Here is a 25,606-nt window from a genome sequence, read left to right as displayed (position 1 = left end):
TAGATTTCCAAATTTATAAATTTATAAATTATTGAATGTTTAAATTTTTATACAAATTTGCAAATTCGCATCAAATTTCGAAATCCGCTACTTGATCAACGAATAATCAAAAAATTCGATAAGTCCACCTCTCAGAAATATCGAATTGATTGCACAAAATCTCTCGAAATATTTGTTCTACAAATCGATAAATTTTTCGTTCGTAAATTGATGAATGTGGCGAGGCATAAGGTTCAAGGACGTTTTCAGCTTTCGACGAAGATTAATGACTGAGGTAAAGGGAAGAAGAAAGAAGATACGGTGAAAAGATAATTCCGCTAAATTTGACTTTCACAATAGCGAGAGATTGGTTACTAAAAAAAAACATACACGAGACACGCTACCGTAATTGACTATTCTAGTCGAAATACACCCTTAAATCTTCATCCAACCCTCGTTTCAGTCCCTTCAAAAAATTGAACCCTAGTTTCAGTGGTGTAATTGAATCGGTCGAAGGGACACTATTTTTTCGGCTGAACGAAAGGGTTGTTTCGCTTTTGGTCAACCCCTTTTCACTGAAACTATACTTTGTTAGGAACTGAGGTTGATATTGTGGAAGTGCGTTGCAAATAAGCGGGTATTTAACATGTTTTTTATGATGAAAGGTAATGAGGTTTTCTAAATTTTCAACTTTCTATTTCTGCAAACGTATATTTACAAAACTGATATTTATGAGAGGACATTAGAGGAAGATGTAGAATGTTACATAAGTTTTGTACAAAGAAATCGTACATACACATATCAGACACATATGATTCCTCCAACTCGTCGTTCACAAAGATGGTCATAAAGTTTGATTATAAGCATACTGCAAACTTTGTGTATAACTATATTGTAACCTCACACAAGTATATTATGATAGAATCTTACAGGAGAATGTAGAATACCATTACATAAGTTTTGTACAAAAAAATCGGACATCCACATATCAGACACATATCATTCCTCCAACTCTTTGTTCATAAACATGTTCATAAATTTTGTTTATAAGTAGACCGCAAACTTTGTGTATAATTATATTGTAATCCCACACAGGTATGTTATGATAAGACGTTACAGAATAATATAGAACGTCATTACATACGACCTGTGCAAAAAAATCATGCATCCACATATGAGACCCAACTCCTCCAACTCTTTAATCCCAAATACATTCAGTTTGATTTGTAAATATATTATAAGAATGTATAAGTATATTAAAAGCTTGTAGACAACTATATTGTAACTATTAAAGAACATGTTATGATACGTTACAGAATATAATGTCATTACATAAGACTTGTGCAAAGAAATCACACATCCACATATGAGACCCAACTCCTCAGCTCTTTGTTCCCAAATACACTTTGTTTTGTAAATATACTGTAAGAATGTATAAGTGTATTAAAAGCTTGTAGACATCTATATTGTAACTATTAAAGAACATGTTATGATACGTTACAGAATATAATGTCATTACATAAGACTTGTGCAAAGAAATCACACATCCACATATGAGACCCAACTCCTCAGCTCTTTGTTCCCAAATACACTTTGTTTTGTAAATATACTGTAAGAATGTATAAGTGTATTAAAAGTTATAGACAACTATATTGTGACTCTGCAAGGATATATTATGATACGATACAGAATAGATGTCATTACATAAGAGATGATCCACACATCATACGGAGCCATATCTCGGCATCTTTGTTTCTAAATACGATCGGTAAAGGATAGCATTGACTTGCAGACGGTTGCACAGAAGTACCGTATGTCATGTGTCACTGCAGTGAAGCATACGTGATTTTTTCGATCCACGAATCGAGATAGTGATCCCCCAGTGGGACGTGATAGGAACGCACGACCGAGCCTCGTGCGATGTTGGAAAAAACCGTGCACACCAGGTTGCGCAAACCAGAAAGAGGGTTAAATGTACAGATTTGCACGAGGTGGGAGGTAACCATTTATGGCTTCTTTCGATAATACCCTTGGTGTGGGGGTCTGGCGAAGGCGTGAAGACCCCTAGGTGCTCATCAGATAAGAAACAGCGAGTTACCCAGGAGAAACTTCCACGATTATCCTGGACGATTGACTTAATTGCTTTTTTTATGGTACACTAGACCGCCACGTGATCATCTCGATCTTTCATTTTATACGAGCCGTTTAATGCAAATACGGTATGCGTCGAAAAAGTTGATTGCTGAATAATGAATGAAGCATAAAGTCTTGAAAATGGAATTTTATATGCTTTTTATGCAAGTCATTATAAAGTAAAAACATTCTGTCTCAAAATTGTTTTCCCACGAAAGTCAGCATCTGAAATTGTTTTTATTTCGTGTTTGTTTCGCGACTCTTTTGCATTTTTCTGCAATTTTGTGCATTGAAATTATCGAACGGATTTAATGGTTTACAAGGTTTTCGGAGTACAAAATTTAAAAAGCTTGAAATCTCTGTTGAAATCGGGATTAAGAATTAATGTGTTCAACTATGTTGTACAGTTTATTCGTTTTTACATTTTATTTTTAATATCGAGTTGCGTGTATTGTACGTTTAAAGAATTTTTAACGCGCGTTTGATTTATGACAAAATAACGACGATTCAGATTAAGTGTGGGCTAGATTTGAATTTAATAAGAAATGAGAAAGCAGTTTTAAGTACTGTAGAGCCTTAATAACGAGCCGACTAGTAATTAAATGAGTTTGAGTACGATTTTAGTTGGTTTGCGTTGCATTAAGTTTTCATTCGCATCATTAATCTAGTCGCCATGGGGTAACCGGCTAGCAATTAGATAATTGCAGTAATAAATCTAGCTTGAATAAACCGCAAATCCATTTAATTATAAAATATAGGGCAATCGTAAAATAAATCTAACGCGAACCTCGAACTAATTCAAATCTGAGTCGAACACTAAAAATACGAAAATTTGTATTTAACTTAGAAATGTATTTTTAACAAGTTTTAAATCACTCATTTTATATTAGAAATGTAAATCAATGCTTTATATAGTTATTTTCATGAAACTGTAAGCTTCGCATTTAACTATAGAACAATTTTAATAATTTATCAAAAATTTTGGTACTTTTTATATTTCGAAATTGAAATGAATTAAAGAATGAATTAATTCAAGAGTTAATTTTTGTTTGAAGCAAAAGAGTAAAATTGAACGATGAAAATAATAAACATTCTACTAAAAGTTCGAAGAATTTGGATTTACGCGTGTATTTTTAAAATAGCTTCATGCAAACGTCAGCGATTGAAATTTAAAAAAATAGATAAGAATCGAAGGATTTATAAACAAACGTTGTTTCATGAAGCTACAGAGTTGTTTGATTTCATAATATCGCAAAAGATGACGAAGTAGAGAAAGGAAAATATTGTAAAACCTAATATTTTGAAAGGTTTCTCGTGAGATGTAGTTACAACAGGGGTTGCTTATCCCTTTTGTACTTGCGCGCGTAATCGATCCAGAAGAACAGAAATTTAATCTTGATGTACTTAAACGTGCAATCTGCTTAACTTCTATCTGTGAATATAACTTATTTTGCGTAAAGACGATTGAAAATATAAGAATAGTAATTTGTATTTAATTTTCCACTGTTAATAAAAATTACTTTACGTGAAGATAGTTAACAATATAAAAATGTATAACTATAACCTTCAAATCAAAGAAAAGGAATAGAAATTTAAACTTGACAATCTGTGTATCTTCATCTGTTTAACTTCTATTTGTAATAAAACTCATTTTGCATATAATACAGCTAATATAAGGTAACCTAACCTAAACCTAACATAACTGATACAAAGTATAGTAATACAGTCCCCATCTTACTCAGAAAAATTCTAAAATTTTATTATAATTTTATCTTGGTATAAAGTTCTGTTTTACATTGAATATTTATAAATAGGTTAGAATTGCTAGTAAAACGATATAAAGCTAATCTAACCTAACTAACATAAATTACAGTAGTACAGTCCCCATCTTACTCAGAAAAATTCTAAAATTTTGTTACAATTTTATCTTGGTATAAAGTTCTGTCGAACATTGAATATTTATAAATAGGTTAGAATTGCTAGTAAAGCGATATAAAGCCAATCTAACCTAACTAACATAAATTACAGTAATACAGTCCCCATCTTACTCAGAAAAATTCTAAAATTTTGTTACAATTTTATCTTGGTATAAAGTTCTGTTGAACATTGAATATTTATAAATAGGTTAGAATTGCTGGTAAAGCGATATACCAAGTTAAAAATATAGAACTCGATTGAAACAAGATTGTTATGTTTACGAAAGCTATCTCAGTAGCGAGGTTGAATTTCTTTGGTTTACGTCAAAGCAGATTGGATGGTAGTCCGCTAACGATGCACAAGATTTTCAAAAAAAGAAGCTTTTGTAACTTTCCGGAAATTCTGCAATACCGTTGTTTCATCCGGCGTTGACGAGATAGAAGAAATGTCGCCTGTAAGCGACTAGTAGAACTTCCTGAAGTCGTTATCTCCGGGTGCTTTCCCGAGGGAATCTACCGCAAACAAATATCTGTAGCTTCGTTTGTGTCAAACACAAAGATTGGTAAAACGTGGCACATATGTTGCGGAAGACCTTTAGTTTGTTTTTTTCGATTCCCTATCTTTCGTAGTGTAAACCACGAGTATGTCCTTTTTACATAGAGACTGGTCCTTTAATTTTTTGTACGACGATTTAAATATTCAAATTTCTACATTTTTAAATTTTTAAACATTTCAATTTCTATATTTTTAGATTTTTCAACATTGAAATTTCACCATATTTAAATTTTTAAATATTTCAATTTCTACATTTTTCAATTTTTAAATATTTCAATTTCTACATTTTTCAATTTTTAAATATTTCAATTTCTACATTTTTCAATTTTTAAATATTTCAATTTCTACATTTTTCAATTTTTAAATATTTCAATTTCTACATTTTTCAATTTTTAAATATTTCAATTTCTATGATTTAAAATTCTTTAAACCTTTAATTACTAATTAATTACTATGATTATTACTACGAATGATACACCATGGTCTTTAATTGAATTATTTTAAAGTGCACTAAAATTAAGACGCGATAAACAATATTTATTTTCAAAATAAACGAATATATTCTCTACTCTTAGTTTTAGTATGGTTCTTTCTTTTTAATTACAATTTAATTACAACCTTGGTATATGTGTTTCATGAAAATTTTTCAACGAAAGTTTTATTACTACAATCAGCAAACACGTGACTCGGTCGTCGACGAATTCGGAGAAGAATGTAACTGCACAGTACTGAAAGATGCCAAAAGCCATAATCATAAAGCCATAAACGTTTCGTTCATATTAATTGTTCTGGTATGCACTTTCAAACGAAATGACATCCTTCGACAACCATTTGGTAATGTGGGAGCTGTTAAAAATTGCAGTAAAGGTAATAGGGTTTATTAAGTGTTAACAATATTTTTTGCAAAGATATGCAATATTATTGCATTTGTATGCACGTTTGTTTGAATAAAAATGATTTATAATAGAAGTATTAAAATTTGATGTAGATATTTTTTACTCTTCAAGTTTCGCAAATTTTAGTAATTCCAATTTAGGAAAATTAGTAAATTTTCTAAATTTGAGTTTCTGAATTTTTAATTCTTCCAGGTCACAAATTGTTAAATTTGAGAATTTTCAAATTTGAGAATTCCCATATTTCCAGATTCTAGAATGGCCGAATTCTCAAAATCCCGAATGCTCAAAGTTCCGAATTCCCAAATTTCCGAATTTCCAAATTTCCGAATTTCCAAATTTCCGAATTTCCAAATTTCCGAATTCCCAAATTTCCGAATTCTCAAGGGCTCGAATTCTTAAATTTTCCAATTCTAAACATTCCAAATTCCCAAATTTCCGAATTCCCAAATTTCCGAATTCCCAAATTTCCGAATTTCCAAATTTCCGAATTCCCAAATTTCCGAATTCTCAAGGGCTCGAATTCTCAAATTTCCGAATTCTCAAATTTTCCAATTCTAAAAATTCCAAATTCCCAAATTTCCGAATTCCCAAATTTCCGAATTTTCAAATTTCCGAATTCCCAAATTTCCGAATTCTCAAGGGCTCGAATTCTCTAATTTCCGAATTCTCAAATTTTCCAATTCTAAAAATTCCAAATTCCCAAATTTCCGAATTTCCAAATTTCCGAATTCCCAAATTTCCGAATTTTCAAATTTCTGAATTCCCAAATTTCCGAATCCTCAAGGGCTCGAATTCTCAAATTTCCGAATTCTCAAATTTTCCAATTCTAAAAATTCCAAATTTCCGAATTTTCAAAATTCCATATTCTCATATTTCCAAATACCCAAATTTTCCAATTCTCAAAGCTCCAATCCAAAATTCCCCAATTCTTTTGTTCCTTTCCATTCATCCCCATCTTTCACTTCATTTTCGCTCAATTATTGCCATATCATACACATACTGCTCACATAACCATTACCTATAATATCCATGTCACTACCGTTTCAACGATAATTAATAGTAGCACACATGTGATTACAATTGCACGTCCTACAGGGTCCAAGACCACTTAATAGCTACGTTAACATAATCTACCACCCACAATATCCATATGTACCTATCAGTCCCCCTTGCCAGCTAATAAAAAGTGGGGTCTAATAAAAACATCAAATTGACCTAAAAATTCAAATACCGAAGTTTAGTTCAATAAAGGAATATTCAATACTGAAATTGTTATAAAACTTTTGTAGAAACATTATATAATAGTAATTTAGAAAATGGATGTCAGGGCTGTACGGTGGATAAATTCCTAAAATGCCTTCGACCGTTCGCCATGAAATCGAGCCAACCATAGAGTGTATCATGGTTAATCGCTCAGAGCAGGCCACTTATATTCAATGAACGTTGACGTGGTTGGTACAGATCCCCCCGTTAGTCGTATGGGTTTATGTTCACCGTAAATATACGATATCTCCGGTCCCCAAGCGCGCTTCTCTATGTATCTAAGTACATATGTACTCATATGTGCATGCATGTACGCATACACATATGCATGTGCGTAAGCGTGTTTGGTTTGACGAAAATGTATGACGTGCTGTTCGAAATTTCAGTATGATATGCGATATTAATTGTATGATGCGATTATGATATAGTTATTTAATGTGATGTTTATATGTAGGAAGCACATACTCCATGTATGTATATCAATTATTTATACGTTATTCATATTCATTGTGTATAAGCTACATGTGTATATGTATAGGTGTTATTATGCATCTACATACATATTCATATACGTATATTTAATATTGTTCATAATAAATTTCCTATAACTTAATAATATTCAGTGGATAATTATAAAATTGATAAATTGTATTAATTAAAAACATGAAGACACGTACGATAATAATTTTAACAAGACAAATATAATCATTCAAATTGAATAATATAAGTAATATTCAAATTTATTCAAGCTATTAAAAAGAAATATTTTTATAAATTCAACTCTAGTTGAAATCGTACTAAACAAATTAAAAATATAATTATCTTACTCAAGTGAAATTCCAAGCAAACTCGTACATTTCCATGAATCCCTGCGTGTGATACGTATGCGTATAACACATAGACAGTCCCCTTGGTATGATCTCCTCCAGGAACGAGACGGGAAGAGCCAGGAAAAAAACAAGGAAAGACCAAGGAGGAGAGGCAGCTGGAGAACCGAAAGGAGAGAGTGATTGCCAGTGGCGATGAATTCAACGAGAACCGAAAACCTCGGACTATCGCGTGTCCGTGAACGTGTGAAGGGTTAACAATTTCTCCAGATACTGCATTTTTATTGTCGTTGCTGAGGAATGCACTCCTCCTTGCTCCTCGTGCCTTCACATAGAAATTTCGTGCACGGTGCATACTAGTAGATGATTTTATTAGTTGCTGGCTGTCGAATTGACAGTGGGACTAGCCAGTTAAAATGACTTCCTACTTTATTTTATATTAGGAAATTTAGGAGTTTTTTTTTGGGGGGGAGGAGGAAATTGGAGAAATTTTTTGGGGGGGAGGAGGAAATTGGAGAAATTTTTTGGAGATAAGTAATGTTGATTTGGGGAGGCAAGAATTTGGGGATGTAGCAAGGGTATGTAAGAATTTTGGGAGTGGAGGGATTTGGGGATGTAGCGATTTGGGGATGTACTGATTTTGGGATGTAGGAATTTGGAGATATACCGATTTGGGTATGTAAGAATTTAGAAGTGGAGGAATTTGAGGACGTAGCGATTTGGGGACATAGTGATTTAGGGGCGTAGCGATTTGGGGATATAGGAATTTGGGAGTGGAGGAATTTGGGAAAGTAGCGATTTAGGGACGTAGCGATTTGGGGATATACCGATTTGGGAATGTAGAAATTTGGGAGCGGAGGAATTTGGGAAAGTAGCGATTTGGGGACGTAGCGATTTGGGAGCGTAGCGATTTGGAGACGTAGCGATTTGGGGGCGTAGCGATTTGGGGATGTAGGAATTTGGGAGTGGAGAGATTTGGGAAAGTAGTGAATTGGGGACATAGTGATTTGGGAGCGTAGCGAATTGGAGACGTAGCGATTTGGGGATATACCGATTTGGGGATGTGGGAATTCGGGGGTGTGCCGATTAGGGAATCTAAAAATTTGGAAACGGTGGGATTTGGGGGCGTAGCGATTTGGAGACGTGGCGACTTGGGGATATACCGACTTAACCATGTAAGAATTTGAGAACATAGGAATATGGGGATGTAGAGATTCTAAAACGTAAGAATCCGCAAATGTAGGAATTCGGAAGTATAAAAATTCAGGAATGTAGTGATTCTATTCTTAATAACCACTTCTAAACCATTAGTAGACCAATTATACCATCTCTTCACCTCAGCCTCGTGTCGCGCCACCCTTTGCCATCGGTAGCCGTATAAGTGCACTTAAAGTGGTGTTTTGAATACTTTTTATCATTCCATTATACAAGATACGAATGTTTAATTGAGCACATGGCACACATGCAATAAAACTGTAAAACTCGTTCTTTATCGGCAGACTTCTTTCGCGTGCGAATAACGTACAATTGACAAGATTGCCTAAGCAGTTGATTGCTGTACGAAGAGCGTATAATCTGAACGTTGCACAAGCTGCGCTACTTTTCATGTGAAAAAAGCGTACGAAAGCATTTCTCCACGATGTAGCAGATTGGATGGTTCAAGATTTTTGTAAATCTCTATGCAAATGCCATACCGTTACGATACATCCTCCGAGTATTTCTGGAGCAAGTTCTTCGTTTCCTGTTTTTCAATTAGAATTTGTATCATCGATTAACTTTAACCAGATAACGTTTTGTCGAACAAAAACGGGATGGACGCATTAGCGTGTAATGAACATCGCGAGTAATGTAATGGAAAATTAAGTATTAGGCTGTGCATGACAAATAATTCATGTCGGAACATAACAAGCATGACATGATTTCGTTACATAAAATTATCGTGGAATAACACCGATGTGGTATTAGGTTTTTTTTTAAGGCTCCTTCAGGATTTCAAGGTCATTGTGTTTCTTTCGGAACTATATGTTTCGTGTTAGCATAGTCATAGGTGCGTACAATTTGTAAAATTGGGAACTTCCAAGAGTGAAGATTCTTCATTCTTGAAATTTCTAAATTGCAGAATTTTCAAATTAGTAGAATTTTCAAATTTCTATGAGAAGAATGTTGGCCCTTGAGTCTCCAAATTTTACTTAAATTTTTCCAATTTCCAAATAATCGGATTTCCAAATATTCAAATATCTAGATTCCCAAATTCCCTAATTTCTAAATTTCTAAATCCAAAGATTCCCAAATCCCTAGATTTCCACTTCCTTAGACCCCCAAATTCGATATATTTCCAAATTCCCCAGAGCAACAAATTCCCTCCATTCCCAAATCCCTAGATTCTGAAATTCCTAGATTTCCGATTTCCTAGACCCCCAAATTCGCTATACTTCCAAATTCCCCATAGCTCCAAATTCCCTACATTCCCTAATTCCTAAATTCTCAAATCCCTAGATCCTGAAATCCCTAGATTTCCAATTCCCTAGACCCCCAAATTCGCTATACTTCCAAATTCCCCATAGCTACAAATTCCCTACATTCCCTAATTCCTAAATTCTCAAATCCCTAGATCCTGAAATCCCTAGATTTCCAATTCCCTAGACCCCCAAATTCGCTATACTTCCAAATTCCCCATAGCTCCAAATTCCCTACATTTCCTAATTCCTAAATTCTCAAATCCCTAGATTCCCCAATCCCTAGATTCTCAAATCCCTAGATTTCCAATTCCCTAGATCCCCAAATTTCTTAGACCCCCAAATTCGCTATATTTCCAAATTCCCCAGAGCCCCAAATTCCCTAGATTCCCTAATCCCTAAATTCTCAAATCCCTACATCTCCAAATCCCTAGACCCTCAAATTCCCTATATTTCCAAATTCCCCAGAGCCCCAAAGTCCCTAGATTCCCAAATTTTCTGGATCTCCAAATTCCTTGGATCCCAAAATCCTTAGATTCCCAAATCCCCAGCTTCCCAAATTCCTATATTTCAAAATCCCTAGATTCCTAAATTCACAAATTTTCAAACGTTGAAATCTCTAATTTCCAAATTTCTTAATTTTCTGAAAAATGATGCTTTACCTTTTCAGACGCAATTTTGTGATTAATAAAATTATTCGAACTAACAATCAACATTCTACTATTTATACAATTTAGCTCTAGTATTATTGAAGCATATAAAACTCTCTGTTTTGAAATTTTCCATATATGTAATAACCCAATAACCTAATGTTTTTTATCCTTATTATAGCATGATGTTCAGACTGTTACTCTTAAATACCGGAAAAGTATGAAAGAATAATCGTGCTGTGTGGAAAAGTACGAAGGAATGAACGTTTCACCAAGGTTTACACAATGAGCATGGAAAACACCACTTTCTTTTATTCGCAAAAACTGAAGAATAAATTTACTGCGATCGCTGAATCAAGTTACGTTTTCTTGCATATTTACGTCAAAACTCGTTATCGTTGAATAAAAATTATTAATACAAAAAGGTTTCGCGTTTTTCCATTAAGAATAATTATTACAGATAACTTTTGCAATTTAATACGTTTCTCTTGTTGGATATAAAGTATGACAATTTATAATAATTAGTTGTAACATCTGTTTAGTATATAAACGATAAAGTTTGTGTTTATAATTTTAGAGATTTTTTAAAAACTTGTTTTTACCATTTACTTTCGGTTTAGAAAAAGTAATGCACAGCTAACTACTAGAAATTTCTGATGATCGTGTGTATTAAATAGCCACAGAAAGTATAACGCACGTTAGTTAACTCTATAATTTATAGTGAAAACTAGGAAACAATCAACTTTCAAAATTTCACGAATATTTTCTGAATTTCGTTCGATATCTGAGTCGTTTCACTTCTATGTGCGTATATAAATGCTATTATACAATATTAATGTCCCTGACTCATCACACTTATTTTCATTCCAAGGTTCAACGTTTTCATGGCACACTAATTATATTCGCAAAGTTGCACATTTTCTAATTTCGAGGTTTATAATTTTTCAAATTTTCTTATTTGCAGGATTTCCAAATTTGTTAATTGATAAACTTCAGATTTTTAGGTTTTTCAAATTTTTTAATTTTTAAATTGTCAAATTGTCAAGTTTTCAAATCCCCAAATTTTCAAATTCTCAAATTCCCAAGTTCTCAAATCCCCAACTTATCAAATCCCCAAATTCTCAAATCTCCAAATTCTCAAATCCTCAAATTCTCAAATCCCCAAATTCTCAAATCCCCAAATTCTCAAATCCCCAAGATCTCAAACCCCCAAATTCTCAAATCTCCAAGTTTTCAAATCCCCAAATTCTCAAATCCCCAAGTTCTCAAATCCCCAAATTCTCAAATCCCCAAGTTCTCAAATCCCCAAATTCTCCAATCCCCAAATTCTCAAATCTCCAAATTCTCAAATCCCCAAATTCTCAAATCCCCAAATTCTCAAATCCCCAAATTCTCAAATCCCCAAGTTCTCAAATCCCCAAATTCTCAAATCCCCAAGTTCTCAAACCCCCAAATTCTCAAATCCCCAAATTCTCAAATCCCCAAATTCTCAAATCCCCAAGTTCTCAAACCCCCAACTTCTCAAATCCCCAAATTCTCAAATATCCAAATTTCTCAATTTCTCAAATGACAAAATTTTCAAACATCCCCAAATCCAAAATCCCTCGAATCCCTAAAGTACCACATTCTCACGTCTTGAAATAAACCCATAATTCTCAAAGATCCCAAAAAATCCATAAAAATCGCATGCTCCTCTCCCAATTTTCCCAAGGATACTCTTAACATTAGTAAGACTCCAAATAATATTTCCTAAAAACAACTTCAAACAATATATCCAGGCAAAAATCTAATATTCTCAGTTACAAGAACAAATTACCTATATCGATAGGTATAATCGTGTATCGGTCGGCGGAGCTTCACAAGCGATTCTAAACCGACGCGTGTTTCACACGGCGCGTTCCCTCCACAAACCTCTCGTAAAGACTGCAGCTCCTCGACTGGAGGTGGTTGCGGAGGTGGAGGTGGCTCGTACGATCAAAAGAGAGAAAGAGAGGAGCGAACATTGTCGGAGATCGAGAGAAGGGAGTGACTGCCACTGGCGATGCATTGAGTAGCCACTAAAACAGTCCTCCGGCACTTCGATCCGTTGGCAGAGCTCGTAGCGCGTGCCTGCCGCCTTTTTTCGATCGATCGATCGATCCCGAGAATCGTTTACAGGAAAATTTCGATCGAGATCAAAAATCGAGTGAAACGAATCGCGGAAGAAAGTGCGCTCGTGAACTTCCCGAGATAAAACACCTAACGAAAACACCGAACGAAGAAAAACTGTAATTGAAGCGTCGTAACAATTGCTCCGAAGCGGTTTACCAACAACGGCGAACAATGTTATCTCGCGATTGGCCGTAATTGCTGGAACGACAAGCAATTAGCGTCGGCTGATGTATACACCGCTGGGTCGATCATTTTTTCTCCAATGACAAGATAGCCGAACGAATGGATCTGTAAGGCCGCGAACTGGAAAAATCGCGTCTCACGCGACCATAACGAGTCACTTCGCTCGCCGGGTAATTACCGCATCGCTAACGGTAATTACTCTCGGTCTGTCCGCCGTTTAATTTGCAAGGTGTAAAGTAACTTGCACTTCGAATCGTCCGTGCACGCTTTCCGATGGTTGAACGCAACGCTCTGTATCTGTGCCTTATTAATTCCATCTTTTCCTATTTTTCTCCGCCTTATCATCGCTTTTTATCGCCGTTCCTTTAAACCTTATCGTGGAAGGCTATCTCGGTTCGGTGAACGGAAATCGTTTCCTCGAAATCACCGTGGCAAGAAATAAAAAAGTCGTCGCAGCACATGAGGACAAAATTGTTCTTTGCCACGAAGCTGTCGAAATTGATCACCTGCTGAAGCTCCTTTCGAGAAGAAAGAATAATTGTGAGAATCCTGTAGATGCAACGTTATCGCGTTTCCCCCAGCAGGCTATCTGCAGCAGACTGTTACAGAAAAAGGAAGAGACGAGTAAGAAAGTTCCTTCCGCGATCGCTTGGGTCCGTTGCGTCCACCGAAGAAACGCATCAAGGGAGTTAATCGATCGCGAACGATAACGGGATCCGCGTGTATCCTGGTGTATACGCGTAATCGTGATTCGACGAAACGCGTAACGAGCTACGCAACCGAACGGTAAACCTACCCCCATGGATTGTGCCGTGGTAACGAGCGTCTTCTTTCACGGAACACTCGACAAAAACTACTATAACGCGATTCTGAGCCGACGAGAAGAGCGATCCGGCGACAGCTTCGCTTCGACGTTGACGAGCTTCTGTGTGCAACGTCTACGTCCCGTGTAATTGACAAAGCCACAGTAATCTGGATTCTGGAATATGACGTGAAAAGGAAGAACATTGTAACCGTGTTTTCTTCTTTAGAGGAGGAAGAGAATTTCATTCGTCGCGGTCGAGTTAAGAGGAACTGTGCTTCCTCGAGGATATTGTAAATCAAAAGACTAATTGAAGCAAATGGCTAACGCAAAATAATTATCTTACTTTATTTTGCTTACGCTGATGATGGATTGTTATTTAAATTTTCGAGGCTGGTGCAATTAAACTGTATTCTTCGTAAGCGAACTGTGGATAAGTTTTATAGAAGTTCGTTCTGGAAGATCAAGGGTGTTCCACGGCTAATCGAGTTTCGACCTAAGATGGGAGAAAAGAAAATGAGGCCTGCATATATTGACATACATTAGCTTTCTTAAGCTGGAATTGAATTTCGTGAAAACGTGCAGGTTTATTGTTAAAAACTTCACTCGTTATGCGTGTGGAAATTTGAATATTTTGAAATTTAATGGAGTTGATAACTTTAAGTTATAAATAGACTTTGAAGCTGTGTTTATGGGAAAAGCAGTGACATTTAAAAAGTGTACATCTTGTTAAGTTCAGTGTTAAGTGACTAGTGATCATTTTTAATATTAGAGGAAAAGGTAATTTGAGATAAACGAGTCAGTACAAAATATTTTTAACATTCTTTAATATTTTCGTGAAATTAAAGAGTGCAGACTTCTAAGTTAATTTCTTGTTTTCATTCGACGTGAGTTCATATTTTATTTTTGTCCAGAGTTCAGTTTTTTCTGTAAAAAGAAAATAATTTAAAGTATATGAAATGAAAATCTCTGAGATTAGATAGCAGATGAAATATTTGACAGTTTTAAAAAATACCGTGTAAAAGTATAATTATTGCCGAAGTAAATTTCAACTACTCACTCGAAATCGGAAGCTCGTTAAAGTTTCACGCGCAACTTTGAAAGGTTGTACGTTATTATTATACACTTCTATATAACGAACTGAACAAGTATTTTTATCGGTAGAAGTAGTGTTATATCAGGTTGAATGCACCGTACCGTGAATTCGTTGTTCGTTATTTCGAAAATAACGGAATTAAAATATATTCGAGACGAGCGATTAATAACTCACTTTCAATTCCGTATCTAGCGTATTAATATTCAACGCTGAATCAGAACACTCGTAAACTGTGCTACTTATAGTTTAGCAAAATTTATATTCAAGACATACATATGCCCGGAATAAGAACAGCTCGGTTGAAATGGATATTAAAGTGAAAACTTAGAGGTAACTGCATTTTGATAAATATGCAGCTTCAGTACCTTACTGTGTGAATATTAATACCTACGGGATTAAGGTTATGCAGTTGGTAATATTTCTGGTTCAATTTTCACTTTCCTCGATGTAAAATTATTTTATTATATTTTCTGTCGTTATTGATTTCTTTAAGCGAGATGCATTTTTTGGTTAATTTGAGAAGTGCTCAAAATTTTTAGTAAAATATTGAAGTACTTCTTTATTACATATTTAGATTTTACGATGCATTAATTCAGAACATCAACGTATGTGTTTTTTGTAATTAATTAGATAATAATATCTGTAGATTTTGAAATTCATGAAATGTAGATATCAATATCTACAAATTGTGAAATTCATGAAATATCAATGTTTACAAATTTTAATATAAATATTCATGAAATATTCACTCTAAAAAATAATAAAGTATAACATCTATCATACTGCATCAAAGGTACGACACCTGATTTAATTAAGATTTAAATTGCTACATAAACCGCAATAGAAAAGTGTGGCCTCAAAGGAACGTCTAAACGTTGCATTCAACAGTTCCGCGTCAAAGTTGCACGTAACCACGAGCTTTCGAACAAAGATATCACTCGTTAGCGTAAATATCCTGACTCACGCTTTTCCTTTTTTACGTCAGTCTAATTAAACACGATTCGACGAGGAAATCGAAGCAGATTGAGCAAGAGACTGATAAAATACTCATGGTACGCAAGCTTTACAAAAATTTCAAAATCTGTGTTCGAAATTAATCACCGTAATCCAACCGTGAACATAGTATCACATGCAGCTGCCTAAAAGCTAGCATAAGTGACGATAAGTTTCACTAAAAATCGACGTGACAAACGACAAAGGATTGTCCGATAGTTAGACGTCATCGATAACGCAATCGAAGTATCCTTCAGGTGTATAGGCGCATCCGAACGTGAGTCACGTACACGCATTTTCGATTCGAGGCTTCGAGGACGTGGTACCGTTTGATTCGTCGCATTAGAGCCGGCGATATATCGGCCACCTTCCTCTTGCCGTGTTCTTCGTGCTATCAGATCGAGAATCTCGCGATTCTCACGGGCCAACAGCTTCGATTGTGTTCCAAGTTTCTTCGTATGTGACGTCGCACGCAAGCCCCCAGAGATGCTGAAGATACGCATGCTGGATTACATCGGGGACACTGGGTGAGTGTTACGATACCACGCGTTACTGCTGTCTTTTATATTTTCGCGCGTGAATGAATACTATCGCGTCAGAGTAAATATTTATCTTTTGTGGGTTTTGAAAATTTGGTAATTTTGGATTTTGGCAGAGTGGTTTTAAAATTTGGAAATTTGGGAGTATAGGAATTTAGAGTATTTGTGGAATTTAGGGAACTTGGGTAATTTGGGGAATTTGTGGAATTTAGAGAATTTTGGGAATTTAGGGATTTGATAATTTGGGAATTTGGGGATTTAGGAATTTGGGAGTTTGGGAATTTGGGAGTTTGGGAATTTGGGAATTTGGGGACTTGGGGATTTGGGAATTGGAGGATTTGGGAATTTAGGAATTTGGGAATTTAGGAATTTGGGAATTTGGGAATTTGGGGGTTTGGGAATTTGGGGGTTTGGGAATTTGTGGGTTTGGGAATTTGGGGATTTGGGAATTTGGGGATTTAGGAATTTGGGAGTTTGGGAATTTGGGGCTTTAGGAATTTGGGGATTTGGGGATTTGGGGATTTGGGGATTTGGGGATTTGGGGATTTGGGAATTTGGGAATTTGGGAATTTGGGAATTTGGGGATTTGGGAATTTGGGGATTTGGGAATTTGGGAATTTGGGAATTTGGGAATTTGGGAATTTGGGGGTTTGGGAATTTGGGGGTTTGGGAATTTGGGGGTTTGGGAATTTGGGGGTTTGGGAATTTGAGGATTTGGGAATTTGGAGATTTGGGAATTTGGAGATTTGGGAATTTGGAATTTGGGAATTTGGGAATTTGGGAATTTGGGAATTTGGGAATTTGGAAATTTGGGGATTTAGGAATTTGGGAATTTGGGAATTTGGGAATTTGGAGATTTGAGAATTTAGAGAATTTAGGGATTTAGAAATGCAAAAATCTAAAATTCCCAATTTGAAAATAGAAAAGCTTGGAAATTAGAAAGTAGAGAATGTAAATTTGCGAAATTGAAAATTTCCAATTTGAAAGCAGAAAAGTTTGAAAATTTCCAAAACAATTTGAAAATTCCCAAATATAAATATCATTGAATTGAAGATCCACTTAAAGTAAAGGAATGTAACATGAAAATGAAAGAATCGACATAAGAAATGTGTGACTTTGGAAAGTCAGTAATTTCCAGACATAGATACGTTACTGTTCACGTTTCCTTTACGGTACCGTCAACTATAACTAGCATATGCGTTTATAGTGATAGCAGCTCTATGTTGGTGTAGGTTCTTGAACGAGTGAGGAAACTCATTCGAAGTCTAGTCGCGAAATGACAAGTTGAAGCGTAGATTCCTCACTTTAGGTTGGTCAGCATACGTAATTACGTTCGCTTGCACGTGCAGCCAATTATTTTGTGCTAATCAACATGATTAATATTCGAGCTAAATTGATTTTTTAATTCCTCGAGGCTTATTTATACTGATATTAATAGCACAGTGAAATAGACACATGTGAACATATATAAAAACACTTTTCCAAATTCGTTATGTATCTATTAGACTCGTGACACGGTTACAAAAAGGCTAAATAAATTTTTAATGAATAAAAGCAAAAGCTTTGAAGATTTTTTTCGAATTTAAAAAATTCTGTAATATTAGATAGTTCTGAACATTAATAAAGTATATTAAATAAATTCGTTTCGCAATCAGATTGTACGCCATATTTGTATCAAATTAAACGTTAAAGTTTCTTAATCGAACCGCTCACCGTAACGGAAAACAATCATTTGAAATTTGATCCATTTATACATGAACTGATTTAAAATTTTATCAAGTGTTAATGTAATGGTAAAATAGAGTAAATAAAATCCAGCTAATGGCAATAAAAGTGGAGATTATCTAAGTTTCTTCTTTAATGAGAAACATTAATCGTGTATGAAAAGTTCCCCAACGGAAAAGAAAATCAGACTTACCGCAAGTTTTCTTATTTTCCCTTCAACAACGTTGCGTTTTGCATTTTATATTTCAAGAAAATTAGAAACAGTTTCTTTGTAAATTTTTCAAAATATCAGTAAAATATTTGTTATTTCGTAAGAGAAGTAAATGTACAGGATTATACAACTTTACAAGTATAGTACGAAAAATATATACAGGGTGTCTCACAACTAGTATAGGTTCCTGAAAATGGGGACGGGAGAAGTTGACGTGATTCTGAATAAAACTTCCTTTTGCAAAAATGGGGTTTGAAGCTTTGTTTTTGAATTATTAAAGAAAAACACGGACAAACCAGAGCGCGAGGAATACGCATGCGCAGACGCGAGACAGCTTCAAGCCTAGTGGCTGAGCGGGCGTAACCCTCGCGCTCTGATTGGTCCGTGTTTTTCCTCAATAATTTAAAAACGAAGCTTCAAACCCCATTTTTGCAAAGGGAAATCTTCTTCAGAATCACGTCAACTACTCCCCATTTCAGGGACCTACACTAGTTGTGAGACACCCTGTATAATTTTGTTACTCGGTAAAGAAAATGTAGGTGATCCATTAAAGGTGATTAACCAATTTGTAAAGTACTGATTATTTTTCAAATTTGGAACAATGTTGTGCCAAGCGTTAATTTCTAAGAATATAGAGCGGAATCATACTTGCAAAATACCTCGTTATTTTCTATTGTATCATTTATGCAAAATCAGTCGTGATTCGTATTCGGCACTCGCGCGAATTTCCGCCAATTAGTCAGACGAACAGAAAAGATTGTACACTTTGTCGCCTGGACTCTCGGACCGCTACTGTTTTTCATTTTCTTCCCGTTCCTTTTTGGCGTGCTTTTAAGAGCGGACCAGGTATTTGCATCTGGAATGAAATTATGATTGGGGGACCCATTTTACTTGTCTCGCAGTCGGCCACTAGAAATGCACCGTCCGGAATACTAATGAACGCGCTGAAGAACAAGACCGATATTCTTTTTCACTTCGGGATATAACGATGGCCCTCCAACGCACTTAACGTAGATAAAATTTAAGTCGGAATTAGAACGAGCCGAGACCTCGTTTCATCAAGGGTCTTTGCTTGCAGGTAGCCTTAAATTTCAACAAAATTTATGGCACAAACACTCCACTTAAACCGTAATTGCCTCATTATCGTTCACATGTTCGTTAAGCGGTTTTAAATCATAAACGGAGTCGATAAACATGTTTACTTTCTGTTCTTTGATTTTCTAGATTTCACGAAACTTTATTTCAACGATTTTACAAATGTATCTACATATATATTTAATGTGGTAAATATTCAAGGTCGCTTTTTTATCGACAAATATTAAAGGTTGCTTTTCTTATAAATATTAAAGGTCGTTCTTCTTTTATCGATAAATATTAAAGGTTGTTACTTTTACCATTACAGGTTTTCTTTGGAAAATATTGAAGGTTCTTTCTAATTAAACTAATGTAATTAATCTGATTTGATTTTGTGATATTGCGCGGTTTCATTCGAAAGTTTCTAGGACGCGATTTAATAATTTCAGAGCTGACTGTGTGGGTTTAAAGTTTGGTGCCGAGGAATTTGAGGATGTAGAAATTTGCCAATTTAGAAATACAAATTATCAAAAATACACAAGTATTAATCAAATTTTGAATCGCAATGTGAAAGTTATTATAATATTTGAAAGTAGTGAGAAAGATGGATGATTAAAAATCGTCAAAACGGTAGATCAGATTTAGCGAAGCCTTTGCACCTGCAGGATGGAAAGTTTCAACGAATTTACCGCAATGAAAGTGCGAAGTATCGAGTTCTCTGTTCGTATAAATCCGTGATTGGCCCGTTTGATTCGGCTAATTTGGACGCGTAATTTTTCAATGGAAGCCAATGAATCGGTCGAAGCGTGAAACCGCGGGACAGGAATACGTTTCTAATTTCCTGTTTATTCAGCGCGACCCACGCTGTCAATTTATCCGCGATGGAATAACGGTCGGCTCGTGGGTGCAAAACGTTAGCAAATTGATCTAACGAGGTCGTCGATGCTCGGACAGGAAGGCAGAGAGGCGTCACAAGGTTTCACTCGGTGAAACTTTTCTGTACAGAAAGAACGAGAGCACTCGGTTCGACTAGCGTGGCTTTTTTTCTACTTTAACCGCGCTCTTTTGTGGCGAGAGTCAAAAGCAATTAGTCGAATAAGATTATCGCTGGAAAGTATCGATTTCTATGTTTGCGTTTTAACTATGAAGTTCTTAATTAACATGGGCAATAATTTATATTGTCTGTGCATGATCGCGATAGGTTAGGTTGAATTGGAATATGAGTTAGAAAAGTTATGAGGTAGGTTAGGCTAGACTGGAATAGGATATGAGTTGAAAAGATTATGATGGAAGCTTTCGAAGCTCAGAAAATTCAATGAAATTACTGGGTGGCTAAGATAAAAGGGTTACGGAGTCATGCTGTACGTGATTTTTAAATTGAACGCTCGAGGGGTCGCGTGATGTCCAGGGCGTCTCTTATCTTGGCCACCCAGTATACAGGATGTCTCACAACTAGTGCAGGTCCCTGAAATGGGGGTAGCTGACGTGATTCTGAATAAGATTTCCCTTCGCAAAAATGGGGTTTGAAGCTTCGTTTTTGAATTATTAAGGAAAAACACGGACCAATCAGAGCGCGAGGACTACGCGTACGCAGACGCGAGAGCGATAGCTTCAAGCCTAGAAAAGGCATTTGTTCATGATCGCACTCAGCTGTAGGTTCGAAGCTATCACTCCCCCGTGTTTTTCCTTTATAATTCAAAAACGAAGTTTCAAACCCCATTTTTGCAAAGGAAAATCTTCTTCAGAATCACGTTAGCTACCCCCCATTTCAGGGACCTACACTAGTTGTGAGACATCCTGTATATTGTTTATTACAAGGAAGTATATCAATATAGTGTATGTGAAACAAATATGTAAGAAATCTTTGAGTGAAAATATATAAGAAAATATTGTGAACCAAAAATATTCTAAATAATCTCATTAATACATATCCTTTAAAAATCATTTTCATCAATATACAATTTCTCTATAAAATATTGTTTAAAACATCATCTAATGTTCATCTGACAATAAGTATCTCAGTAAGTCAGTTTTTAAGTCATATTTGAATATTTAAATAAAGTGATAAAATTTTGCAAAATATATGGAAGAAGGGAACTGTTGAAAACTATTATCTAGCAGGTACGAATGAAAACGATAGCAATACAGTTTCTCTATATCGGCATGATTTATTGTTTATCAGCACGTGTACAGGGATATCTGTTCTTTCACTCGTTCTCATTACGTGTTGCTTTCATCTGTCGATGATAAAGTCGAACGATTTGTGCTCGAATAATTCTGAAGAAATAAATTCAATACAATTTCGATAACCTACTTGTTTTGTTCTTAACGTTGTTGAAGCATAACTGCTATAAATGTCATCCCGATGACAATATTTGATGTAACGTTGAAGCTTCAAACTTTTATTTATTAAAACTTTAGAAAAGAATGAATAGAATATGGAGATTAAATTTATTTGTCAGATTGTTATATGGTAGATTACGAATTTCGAAACGTAGTTTAACGCGATTTGATGAGAGATTTATGGTCGATTCATGAATTTATAGATGAACCTTTCAGTGACGGAATTTATTTGTCATTTTGATGTAAACGTCGATGAAAATCTTTGCTAATGAACGATACATTAATAATGCTCAAATAAAGTAGTAATATTTGTTATTATTTAATACTGTTTTTCTTAAATTAACATGTAGTGATTTTGTATCAAATTTAGTGTGTTAAAAAATTTACTAACATAAAAATTAACATATTTCATCTAAATGTTTCAATAATGTTTATCAATATTTAATTTAGCATTAATATCAATAATATTTTCTAACATATTTTATACATTCCCTGAAGTATATGTATTATTATTCTTACTAGAAAAAGTAATGTAATATTACTAATGTATAGTTTTTACAAATTTTGATATGTTTTACTATTTTTTTTTTACTATGTTTCTCAATCTGTTTCTTGGAAAACAATTATAATAGTTTTTTTCAATGTGCCCATAAATGAAATCTTGAAGGTTTATAAGTGCTGTAAGATAAGAGACCCGTTCCATTGATGAAAATTATGTTCAGAAAGTGTTACTAAACGATACATCCGCTCTTTTGTTTTAACGATCTCAGTTATTCTTATGATTTGAGGAAGACAATGTACAATTCGTAACATGTATTCCAAACTTTCACTTAACTACGTTTAATCATAGTTTTGTGAACGAGGATTCCTTCTTTCTATCTAATTATAAAATACCTACGTCGGTTCCTGAAATTATAAATTACCATATTTACAATAACTATGTTTCCACGCTTATGAAGGTACACTTGTATTTTTACATTTTTAAGTTTCTATATTTCAAGTTTAAAAATTTGTAAATTTAAACATTATTTAATTTTAAATTCTTAGATTTATATATTTCTAAATTTTAAATAATAAATTTCTACATTCTCGATTTCTACAATCCTCAAGTTAACAAACTTCCCAATACCAAAGTCGACAAATCTCTAAATTCCCACTTTCCGAACCTTCTGAACTCCTGAATTTCAGAACCTCTAAATCCTCAAATTCCTAAATTCCCAAATTCTCAAGTCTCCAATTTCTCAAATTTCCAAGTTCTCAAATCCCCAAATTCTCTAATCTCCAAATTCTCAAATCCCCAAATTTTCTAATCTCCAAATTCTCAAATCTCCAAATTCTCAAATCCTCAAATTCTCAAATTCCCAAATTCTCAAATTCCCAAATTCTCAAATTCCCAAATTCTCAAATCCCCAAATTCTCTAATCTCCAAATTCTCAAATCTCCAAATTCTTAAATCCTCAAATTCTCAAATTCCCAAATTCTCAAATTTACAAATTCTCAAATCCCCAAATTCTCTAATCTCCAAATTCTCAAATCCTCAAATTCTCAAATCCCCAAATTCTCAAATTCCCAAATTCTCAAATTCCCAAATTCTCAAATCCCCAAGTTCTCAAATCCCCAAATTCTCAAATTCCCAAATACTCAAATTCCCAAATTCTCAAATCCCCAAATTCTCAAATCCTCAAATTCTCAAATCCCCAAATTCTCAAATCCCCAATTTCTCAAATCTCCAAATCCCCAAATCCCCAAATCCCCAAATCCCCAAATCCCCAAATCCCTACACTTTCAAATTCCCAAATTTCCAAATTTCCAAATTTTAAAATCCACATACCCCAAAAAAATTCGTCTTAATACCCCCCAACTAACCAACAACGTTCCTAAAAGCTTCCCAATTACTCCACACTTAGCACCACATCACCCATATTACCCGTAGCGCACACAAGATGGAAATGCCTTCTTCGTAATTGAAAAACGAGCAGTTAATAAGTCACAGCGTATAACTACGTCCACGTTATGCCAGGAAGATAATGAAGCTGAGAAACGCTGATCTCGTAACAATTAAAAGACAATGAAGAATTGAAATGTGCGGCGAACAGTATCATTCAATTCTATTCATTACGATAAAGCTGACAAGCATTTAATCTCGAACGAAATACGCTCAGTGCTATTAGTTGTTAACACGCAAAGTATTCGAGATAACAGATGCGGTTGTGTTTTAATAACGAGGACTATGTTCTTGATGCGTAGGTTGGCCTCTTATTCCCCGTATGTCGAGTGAGTCACTTTTGAAATATAATTAACGTGTATTCGTAATTATTAATTCGACCGTCACATATTCAACCTGCCATTCGTTAAGTATTGAAATTCAGTTGTACACATGTACGGCGAGTCGCGAAAGTGTTCGTACACTCTTAATTAATGACCGGTTATTTATGATACTGATTAAACAAGGGGATTTAGCTTTTATAAATTGTGGATGATACGGAGTACATACTTCGATTTATGTTCTATTGATTTGCTGTTTTGCACGTACGTTTTTATTGGTTTGCGTATCTGATTACAGAATGAGGATGAGTTGGGATAAATAGGGGATTCCCTGGAGGAAATTCGGGAAAACCTGTTGCAGATAAGGAATATTAATATTTGTTGAACGATTGAGAACTTGAACTCAGTGTTGAAGAGCTATAAACATAATTAAATACCTACTTAATAATCGACAGTTTCGAATGCTTAAGTATATGTATATTTTAAACCTAACCTAACACTTAACCTCAATATTCAACATTTACAAACATAATAAAATATTTACTAAACAATCGATAGTTTCGAACACAAAACTGTATGTATATTTTACACCTAACCTAACATTCAACCTCGAGTTTAAACATTTATAAACATAATTAAATACCTACTAAACAATCGACAGTTTCGAACATAGGAGTGTATGTATATTTTACACCTAACCTGACATTCAACCTCGAGTTTAAACATTTATAAACATAATTAAATACCTACTAAACAATCGACAGTTTCGAACATAGGAGTGTATGTACATTTTAAATCTACCCTAACACTTAACCTCAATGTTGAACATCTACAAACATAATAAAATATTTACTAAACAATCGACAGTTCCGAACACATAACTGTATGTATATTTTACACCTAACCTAACATTCAACCTCGAGTTTAAACATTTATAAACATAATTAAATACCTACTAAACAATCGACAGTTTCGAACATAGGAGTGTATGTACATTTTAAATCTACCCTAACACTTAACCTCAATGTTGAACATCTACAAACATAATAAAGTATTTACTAAACAATCGACAATTTTGAATACGAAACTATATTACGTAAATTTGGAACCTAACCTAACATTCAACCTCGAGTTTAAACATCTACAAAGATAATTAAATATCTGCTAAACAATCGACAGTTTTGAATACGAAACTATATTACGTAAATTTGAAACCTAACCTAACATTTAACCTCAATGTTAAACATCTATATAAATGGTCAAACTAAATTGATAATTTTGAACACAAAACTTATATAAGTATTTTATAAACTAAATAAAGTGGTACATCAACTTATGTGACGTCTCTTGATAATTTTTAAACTGTATCAATCTATAATGTTAGAGAACACGTTGCGTTAGAGAACACCCTATAGAAATGAAGTCTGAAAGAAAGTCAACACGTGGAACTTCTCAACTGCTTATCTCAGTGGCCGATAGGGAATGAATTCACGTAAAATATCGCGCAAATCTTGTACGCTTGTTTCTTCCTACTTTTATTTTGTATAC

At 34.6% G+C, this 25,606-nt stretch overlaps 1 protein-coding gene across 3 annotated transcripts in view; it reads left to right on the top strand.

The window, feature by feature from the left end:
- LOC100881010 (Rap GTPase activating protein 1) overlaps positions 1-25,606 on the top strand; it is a 182,288-nt gene that overhangs the window by 17,791 nt on the left and 138,891 nt on the right. Inside the window, exons 1-2 of one of the 3 annotated variants that reach the window (XM_012280623.2) lie at positions 12,746-14,592; positions 15,894-16,428. The exons of the other annotated variants lie outside the window; for them this stretch is intronic. Coding sequence (XP_012136013.1) covers positions 16,388-16,428 — 41 coding nt within the window. The 5' untranslated portion in view covers positions 12,746-14,592; positions 15,894-16,387. Of the gene's footprint in view, positions 1-12,745; positions 14,593-15,893; positions 16,429-25,606 lie in introns of those variants that run through there. 3 annotated transcript variants of the gene reach the window in all.

Source organism: Megachile rotundata, chromosome 1, assembly GCF_050947335.1.
Source record: "Megachile rotundata isolate GNS110a chromosome 1, iyMegRotu1, whole genome shotgun sequence".
NCBI lineage: Eukaryota > Metazoa > Arthropoda > Insecta > Hymenoptera > Megachilidae > Megachile > Megachile rotundata.
This window is presented reverse-complemented; position numbering and strand designations above follow the sequence as displayed.